At 40.8% G+C, this 9,618-nt stretch overlaps 1 protein-coding gene across 3 annotated transcripts in view; it reads right to left on the bottom strand.

Annotated features, from left to right (window-relative positions):
* Window positions 1-4,396: 4,396 nt before the first annotated feature.
* The window catches only part of SLC8A3 (solute carrier family 8 member A3), a 248,541-nt gene continuing 243,319 nt past the window's right edge, over window positions 4,397-9,618 (bottom strand). For all 3 annotated transcript variants that reach the window (XM_069091787.1, XM_069091785.1, XM_069091786.1), the window contains one exon: window positions 4,397-8,817. In XM_069091787.1, coding sequence (XP_068947888.1) covers window positions 8,441-8,817 — 377 coding nt within the window. In that variant the 3' untranslated portion in view covers window positions 4,397-8,440. The remainder of the gene's footprint in view (window positions 8,818-9,618) is intronic.

Here is a 9,618-nt window from a genome sequence, read left to right as displayed (position 1 = left end):
AGCTCTTTTTGAAATTGGACTCCTTTGATGATCAGTTAGAGTCCCCAATTACAACCACTTCATTCCATTGAAAACTCTCTTTTAGAAATATGCTTTTGGCTACTGGGGTGACCTGCTCAGTCTGCTTCCTCCTCTTCAAATTTGTCACACAGAAAATAGGCCTCAGTGCAAAAGAAGAGAAGGACTTATGGGTTAGCCTACTAATTTATACTCAGTAGTGAAAGACAGCATAAAGCAGAAACCATTAAGAAGGGTTAGCAACATTGGCCTAAAGAAGTCAAAGCTGTGGGTCCATCCTTGACCCTTTTGAGTTCTCAGTAGGTCAGTTAGCTTTGCTTTGTTCCTGCTTTTGGATATACCTTCAGCCCTGGACATTGGTCTCAAAAATGCCTGTCCTTCATCATGAATTCTGCTTTCCAGCCAAAATGACTCCCTTGATGTTCCTTGTGTAGGACATTCCATCTCAGCTTCTGGTAAACTCCCTAGGTCCACTGAAGGTTCAACCCAAGTGCCAGCTTCTACAAGAGGCCTTTCCTGAACCTCTACACACACTCACACACACATTGCTGGCGCTTCCTTATGCATCCTCTACCCCAGAAGTTCCTTTTGTGTGGCTTCTTGCGGGCAAGGGGCTATTTCATTTTGGTCATCATATCCTCAGCACCCAGCACAGGACCTGGCTCTTAGCAGGCATTTTCTGAAGTCATGAATTGAATTGTTGAAGTGGAACCAGATTAGGATGGGAAAGGATCAGTGAAATATTACCCAAAGCTTATGTCCTGTCCTCTTTGTATAGGAAACTGAATAAAGTTTGACCACAGAGGTCAAGGAATTGGCTTCTATTCTCAACTACATAAACATCAGCTGTATGACTTTGGACTAATCACATCACCTCTATGCCTCAGTCTTCTCATCTTTTACATGTGATGCCCCTGTATCTCTTTCACAGACAGCAAGTCCATTGCATTTACATGAAGCAAATTTATCAAACACTTTGATTACCTCTTATCAAAAAATTAAACAATATAATCACAAATGTCAAGTCAACAAGCATTTATTTATTTTTAAGCACCTTCTATATGCCAGGCACTGGGGAATATTATGAAAAAACAAAAACCAAAACCATCTCCCCACCCCACAGTCCCTGCTCTCAAGGAGCTCACAGTCTAATGGGAAGAAAAGTATCTAAGAGAGCTCTGTGATTAACTCAGTTCTTTGAAGATGGAGACAAGACACACAAGCCATGACCAAAAATGCTTGTATAGTCACAGACCTTTAAGAACAGTCCCAGCAGGGTAGCTAGGTGGTGAAGTGAATAGAGCACCAGCCCTGGAGTCAGGAGGACCTGAGTTCAAATCCAGCCTCAGACACTTAACACTTACTAGCCGTGTCACCTTGGGCAAGTCACTTAACCTCCAATTGCCCTGCATTCCGCCCTCCAAAAAGGAAAAAAAAAAAAAGAACAGTCCCAGAAAAAAATAAAAGTACAGAATAAGTACAGATAAGAGGAACAAGGAAAATAGCAAAGCAAGATCACATCTATTGGTTTCTGTTTGGGGGGGAGGGGGTAAGGGCTAGCATGGTGTTGACCGATTACAGAAAGAACACAGCACTACTCAGCCCTTCATTTTGCTTCTATTTCCTCTACCAAGGAGTAATGTTTAGCCTGAAAAGGATGGAACACACATTGGTAGGAACGAATGGAAGACCAAGACAGATAAGCAGGTTTGTAATAAAGAATTTAGATTCTTCCCATGATTTCAAAGCTGCGTTCCCAGATGAATTGCATCTCAGAGTAAAGAAAAAATTTGCAGATGTGTTTTTGAGAAATCATGAAGAAATTGAAAAGACTAAAAACAAGCAAATGTTTTTTCTGTTTTTGAAAATGGAAAAGAGGGGGCGGAAGGGGAAGGAATATAGAAATTAAAATTACTAAGAAAAATTATAGAATATATTTTAAAGACATGTGAGCTGCAAGATAAGAAAGTAATTATCTATTACTGAAGACCACATGGATACACTAAGAAGTCACATGAAAGTAAGTTGATTTCCTTTTTTTGATAAGGTTACAAGACTGGCAGAACTCAGCTATTTGAGACATAGTTCCAGGGATACACTGGAGTCAGCTCACACTGGCTTGAGAGCCCATTATTAAATTTTCAGTAGCAACATTTACAACTTGAAAATCAACAAATTCTACAAATCAGGGCTTGATCTATTGTTTTGTAGACTGTTTAGATTTAAGAAGGGTAAGTTAAGTGGCACAGTAGATAGGGTGCCTGGCCTGGAGTCAAGAAGACTCATCTTCTTGAATTCAAATCTAGCCTTAGACATTTACTAGCCATGTGACTGTGGGCAAGTCACTTAACCCCATTTGCCTCAGCTTCCTCATCTATAAAATGAGCTGGAGAAGAAAATGACAAATCACTCCAGTATTTTTGGCAAGAAAACCCCCAAAAGGGGTCACAGAGTCAAATGCAACCAAAAAATGACTAAACTAGACTTAAGAAAGTAAAGAAGAAAATATTAATAATGCAGACTAAACTTGTGTATTCTGCCTTTTCAGAAAGCAGGTTGTTAAACACTTACCAGTATATTCCTGCATTGTTTGCCTGTATTTCAGTAATATGTTTGATAAAGACTCTCATTCTCTTTTTTAAAATGAGAAATGTAGCTAGTTGAAAGACCCTATCCAAAGTGTGTTGATTAATGACTCAATCTATTAATGACCGCAGAGGTCTAACCTGATTATTGGCCATAAAGGGAGGTCCCTCTGCACCTTGCCCTCTCCTCTTCAATAATTTTGTCGGTGAAGACACAGACTATTTACTTATGAAATTTGAAGATGACACAAAAACAGGAGAGATCATTTAATATAACAGAATGACAGAAGCAAGATGCAAAAGAATTCTTTGAGCGATCTTGAGTAATGGTCTGACCCCAATAATATGAAAGTTAACAGGGGTAATGGAAATGTCTGATACTTAGATTAAAAAAAAACTAAGTACTGAATGAATGAAGTGTGTAGCCAGCTGATGTTCTAGAACACAGATACACACTAATTAGGTTTTGGTTAAAAACACAACCAAATTTGGAGAGACTAGAGGAATTGATTCCTTGTCACTCAGAACCTCCTTGACAGATCATGAATTTGGCCTGCCCAAATTGCAATCTTCCTTATGACCCAGCTTGTTCATGGAATTAAAGTCTAGACAAATTTCTAAGTCTCTACATTTAGTTTCCTGCTCAGCCACTAAATTAAATTCCCACTGCTCTATTGTTCCTAAAGGTTTGTGATTGGATAGACCTGGATTAACAGTAAATAAAAACTGGAGACTTTAGTGGACTGCCAGCTCAGGATGAGCCAACATCGTGTGGCAAAGCAGCCGAAGAATCTATCCTGATTTTAGGATTCATTAATAAAATTAGAGTGTCCAGATCAAGCAAGTTAACATGCCCACTGTAAGCTGTGCTGATCAGATCACATTGTGCTCAGCTCTGGGAACCAAATTTTAAGGGGAAAGCTAATGCATTGCAAAATGTTTACGGGAGGATAACTAAATAGGGCAGGAAGGGTCTGAAAACGGCATTTTATGAGTAACGGTTGACATATTGAGGATGTTGAGCCGAGAGAAAAGATAATTTGGGAAGGACATGTTAGCTGTCTTCAAATATTTGAAAGGCTGTCCCACGGAATGGACATGGCATTTATTCTATGTCCTGCCAAAATGAAGGAACAGGACCAGTGGGTGGAAACAAAGGAATCGGGCTTGGGCTGAGCACAAGAGTGCTCCTTCTTAACATTAGAAGAACAGAATAAGCTCCTTTGCTCCCTTCAAGACTCCACTCAAACTACCGTTTGCAGGAAGCCTTTTCTGGTTACCTCGGATACTAGCGTCCTTCCCTTTCAGATTGCTTTCCAGCTACTCTCTATACAGACATTTATATACCTAGTAATTTACTTGTCGTCGCCCATTAAAATGTATACTCCTTGAAGGCAGGAACAATTTCTGCCTTTCTCCAAACCTCCAGAATTTAACAAAGTGCCTGGAACTTAGTAGGATCTTTTGATAAATGCTTGTTGACTAACGGGAGATAACAGTACTAACCACAAACTTACATGTACAGAAGTATTTTCAGTGGGGGGGAGGTGTTGTCTTCCCACGTTAGAGTGTAAGCTCTCTGCCAGCAGGAACTGTTTTCTTTTTCTTATTTGTATCTCCAAGGCGTAGATTAATGTGTGGGTTATGGTTTAGGGGCTGCTGTTTCTTTTAATTTTGGCATCACTGCTTTAGAGGACTTTCTGCATAATTTTAGGGAGGGTCCCTGTGAATCCTTTGCATAGTCTGCATATTTGTTAGGTGAAATAAAAGTTGTCCTATACCCAATAAATGCATTTGTTTTCCTGAGTGTTAGCATAGGATCCTTTTACCTGTGTGTAAATACCTAGACACGAGCTATAATCTTGAGGTTTACAGAGGAAACTCTGGGTAGGAGCAATTTAGCTGAAGAAAGAATAATTCTGAGAGAAAGCCCCCAAAATGCAACTCAGTCCATATAAACCCAAAGTTGGAGTGCTGAGACATGGGTTACCTTTGTGTAACTCTAGCTCTTAACAGTGTCTTGCACACAGTAGGTGATTAATACAAGTTTATTGAATTAAATTGAAGGAGCCTTAAAGGTCATTTAGTTCAATCACTTCATTTTGCTGATAAGGAAACTTGGGCCCACAGAGGGAAAATGACTTGCCTAGAGACACATTTAGATAGTGGTCCAACCAGAACCAGAACTGAGTTCTATTTACTCTTACTATAGTGACTTTTCCATTACACCATACTGCCTCTCTCTGAGAGTCAAAATGCCTGACTTGGATAAAATCTGAAAGTCTCATGACAATTTTTGCCCTTAAATTTATCCTTCTTTTTAATGATTCTTCATCCAACAACCATTTTGCTCTTTGTCATGCTGGAGCTGAAGAAGATGAGGATGGGGAGTCTGACTATACAAAGAGAAAAATAACCAGATTTCTCAATGTAAAGGAGCAGGACTTTCCAGGTCCCCTCTTCCCTTCCTTCTCCCTTCTGCCCCACAGAGACCTAGTTGTAAAGGATTCTCTGGTGAGATGCATGGTATTGGAAAAAGCTCTGTAACAACAGATTCAATACATAGCCTAGCGCCTGGAATGCAAGAAGCACTTTTACAGCCTTGTTGATTGAAGCCCAATATCATTCTCAACACAACTCTTCCCTTTTCCCAGAGGTCACTCCACTAGAGAACATTTCCCCTGCTTACCTCTCCGGCCACACACCCAGCATGCAGGATTAGATGAAGTCTTACTAGACTCTTCCGTCTTGGAGGACACACAGCCTGTGTCTTGTCCTGTTTGGATCTTCAGTTGCCTTCTAGTTGGTCTTCGTTTCTCAATTCTCTCCCCACTCAGGTCCATACTCCACTTAGCTGTCAGATTGATCTTCTTACAGGTCTGACCAAGTCTGTCTTTCCCCCACCCCCAAATCAATAAGCTCCAATGACTCCCCCAGGAACAAATAGAAAATTCTCGATTTTAGCTTTTAAAGGCTTTCATAACTTGACCCCTTTCTATATATCCTGTCTTCTTACACTTTCCTTCCTTAAAATTTGTCATACACACACACACACACTGTATACTATAAATGTGTACATAATTGTTTGCATCTTGTCTACTCCATTAGATTGTGAGGTACTTGAGAGCAGCATCTGAGGTTTTTTGTTTATTTGGGGGGGGGGGTGCTTTCTTTGTATTCCCAGTGTTTAAGCACAGTGCCTGGCACATGAGAGGCATTTAATGAATGCTTGTTGACTTCACTTTTTGACATCTCCATGGTACTCTACACACAGGAAATACAAACAATATATCCTGAGATGAATTGAGTTGAACATCCAAATAACCTGATAATTATCCAAACAAAGGGTAGAATTAAATCAGGTCCCATATGGATTTCATAATTCCTCTTCTTTGCTGTTTAACTAGCTAAACAGTGTTATAGGTTTGCATCTGATAAATGTAAATTAAGAAATACATGCCCACCTTAGACAAATGAGCTCCCTTCAAGTGTTTGTTGATGTTGCTTGATCCCATCTCCTTTGCGAATCCCAGATGTCAACTTGAACTGTTTTACTGTATAATACACCAAGTTTGTCTTTGTGATTTTTGACAATGAACTTAACAATCCCATCATAGGCATGGTCTATAGGACATACCGACTTGGAACTGAACTTAGTGTATTTAAGTGTGTTTGTGAAGGATAGAGAATTATGTGTCCTTGGGTTATGAAAAAACATCACTTTTCCCATTTTGAGCTTAGTCCTCACAACTGTCTACATTCCCTCCCATTACAAAAGGTTCCGTCCCTTTTTCGTCTGCCAGAATTGTAGCTCTAATCTTTGCTACGCTCCAGCGTCTTCAGGTCTAGTCTGGCCCTATTGGAGCTACCTCTGCAGTGCTAGCCTGTCTTTTTTCTAAATCAAATCTGACATAAATAGCATCATTGGAAGCACACTTCACCATAAATGACATTTTCACCTCAATTACAGTGCCTGAGGAGAGGACCCAAAATGGCATTCTGGCCTTTTGCAGGTAAGAAAAACAAGACTAAGTTGCGCATGTATTTTTAAAGAGATATAGTATAGCTTTTATTTTTTTAACCACCCCAAAATTTCCAATGGTGACTGCCAGTGAACCTTATGACATGAGCACTTTTTTCCTTTAAAAATGGGTTTAAAATTAAATGGGTGCTTTTTGCTCTTTTCATTTTTTTTACTCTTAAAAAATGTACTTATGTCAATGAAGAAACCTGAAGAACTGCGGCAGTTTTATGATGATTATGTATATCTGTTTTTAAAGACAAGACCTCTCAAACCTTGTCAAGATCTGGATGACATGAAGTGTCACTCCCCAAACTAGAGCCTCAGAAGATTATGATCACAGAAAGATAACTCAGGTACAGATGGAAAAATATTTTCATGAAATTTCAAAACAATGAGAGCCCATTAAGAGATACCTGTCCAACATATCCCGCAGTGGTGAGTTCCAATAACTACACAGGACTCGGGACTCATCCCTTAAAGGCACAGAGAAATTAGAGTAGCAGATGGAAGGAGTCTCTCTTATTCCCAACTTCTCTTAAATTCATGTGACTTTAAGAAATTTGGTGAACTCTAGCACAATGATACTTGAGGTGTAAGACCATGGAGACATTAACATTTCTCAAAAGCACCAAATGGTGAGAACACCAAATAACTGATCAGTTTTTATTTTGCCTTAAAAAAATCTCGATATATGTACATGCCTCTCATTCTACCTCAAAAGGCCAATCAGAGAAGATCAAGAAGTCACACATCTCACCTTTCTCTGCCAGGTCTTTTCCATCTTGTGCCTTCCCTTCCTATTGCTTCCTCAGGATAAATCCTTATCTAGATAGCTCTTCATAAAATACCATGGTTGTGAAGGAAACACTATACAATACAAAAGACATGTTGTATTCAAAATGCAGCAACAGGGGCAGGAAGCAAAGATTCTTGTCTTAAGGGACTTTTTTTCTTTTTCAAAACTCTAAGACTTAATTTTTCCCTCAACAAATGTGTGTGTGGCTATATGTGTTTGTGTGTATGTGTGTGTGTTTGTGCGCACACACGCGCATGCATCTTTTCACACTAAGTATATCAGTCCTATAAAAGATTCTGGGGGAAAGAAGGAAACAGGGACAGAATCGTGACGAATGTCCGTTAGGGAGAGTGACATTGTTTGTGGCTGAAAAATTCACGCTTTTCTTTCCTATACAACAGCCCAATGTTGCTCCATTTTGCCTTCATCATGGATGCGAAGAGGAAGAGAGAATAAACAGTGAGGTAAACCAGACACCAAATGATAATAATAATAATAATAATAACACAAATTAGACAAAGAGGCCAAGTCAAATGATCGTGATCTGATTTGCCTCCAAACCTGTCAGCTGGATGTAAAAACCATCTTGTGTGTGTGTGTGTGTGTGTGTGTGAAGTCCAGTTGAGACCCACAAGAGAAATGCCAATCTTGAGAACATAAAACAACCAAATACAATGGAGCTGAAAAGCAGTGAGAAGATGAGTGTGATCCTCTGCTGTGAAGGCGGGGACTGTGGGTAGGAAGGAGGCGGAAGTCGATTTTGTTGCTATTGTTGGCTTGCATTTAAATACTTGATAATCTGTGGCTTCTTTTGACTTTCTGTTTGATTGGTTACAACTGTACCCTCCATGTTGTCTGTGAGTCCCAGGGCCTAGCTGGGGGAGATTCAAGCAGAACATGGTGCTCCAGTAACGCGGATCTCTGGTGCTTTCTCTCCTCAGCCAGACATCCTGATGGTGGTCACTGGAGGGGGTGGTGAGGCTGAGAGGCTCCTTGGATCTACCAGCCCTCAGCTGCTCAGAACCCTCTGATATAACAATAGGCTTCCAGTGTGGCAAAGAGAATGTACAGGAGCCACAAGGTCACGAAGAGCAAAGTTGTGGCCAGCCTGCAGCCCCGGGGGCCACCCAGCTCCCCACCAAGGTGGGGCCGTCTCCTGTAGAGGAGGACGCTGATGCAGACGAAAGCGAAGATGGTGAAGAGGGTGACAGAGAAGGCCAGGGTGCCAGCTGAGACGCGGAACTCCTGTCCTTTCAGGGCCCAGTAGATGGCAGCCACTGACCAGGCCAGGCCAATGCCCAGGAAGACATTCACTGCATTGCTACCTGTGACATTGCCTATGGAGGCATCAGCATACGCATCCTGTATGGCAGCTGCTTTGCTGGCAAAGGTGTCTGGAATAGGGAAAAGATAGGTTGGAATAAGTGGGGTGGAAAACTGAGTCTTATATCTAAGAATGGCCTACTCCCAACTGCTGACTACAAAAGGTGATGATGTAGTATATATAGTGAGAATAACAATATGTTGGGAATTAGGAGACTCAAGTTCGAGTCCTGGTTCTCATGGTCATTAGCAACAAGAATTTAGATAAGTCACTTAACATCTTTAGGCCTCAATTTCTTCATCTGGAAAATAAGAGGGTTGGATTAAATTACCCCTAAGGCCATTTATTTCTCCAAATCTGTGATCCTATGACCATCCTTGAAGTCTAGTGCCATTTTTAAAATTCATTTTTATATTTCAACCCTTGATGGCCTACCTCAGCCCCCAGTCTTGATTGTGATACAAACCACTGCATGACCTTTGACAAGTCAGCTGAGTTTCCTGGGTCTCAGTCTGTTTCTCTCTAAAATGAAGGGGCATGGTTGCAAATGATTCAGTGATTGACCAGATGATCTGAACTTTGGACACTCATCCAGCATGGGATATTCTAGGACTGTAGTGTCTGTCCAGTGATTGGATAAGATGATCTCTTGGGTCTCCTAGCTCTAAAACCCTGACATGTTCCAGAATCCACTCTGTGCCGATCCTTGGACTCTAGCTGTCAGTGGGCTAGCAAAGGCAGATGATTACAGATTGAGTCTCCAGGTGCTGTTGGCTCCATGGGATGGACTGAGCTAGACCAGGGTAAGTTATTTATGATCCTTGAGAGACATGAAGGAGTCTAAAACTCTTGACCGCATGTGCTCTTTGAG

This window comes from Petaurus breviceps, unplaced genomic scaffold (assembly GCF_028583685.1).
Source record: "Petaurus breviceps papuanus isolate PSGF00001 unplaced genomic scaffold, PetGlider_PUasm1.0 189, whole genome shotgun sequence".
NCBI lineage: Eukaryota > Metazoa > Chordata > Mammalia > Diprotodontia > Petauridae > Petaurus > Petaurus breviceps.
Note: the sequence above shows the minus strand (reverse complement) of the source record. Positions and strands in the feature narration are given on the sequence as shown.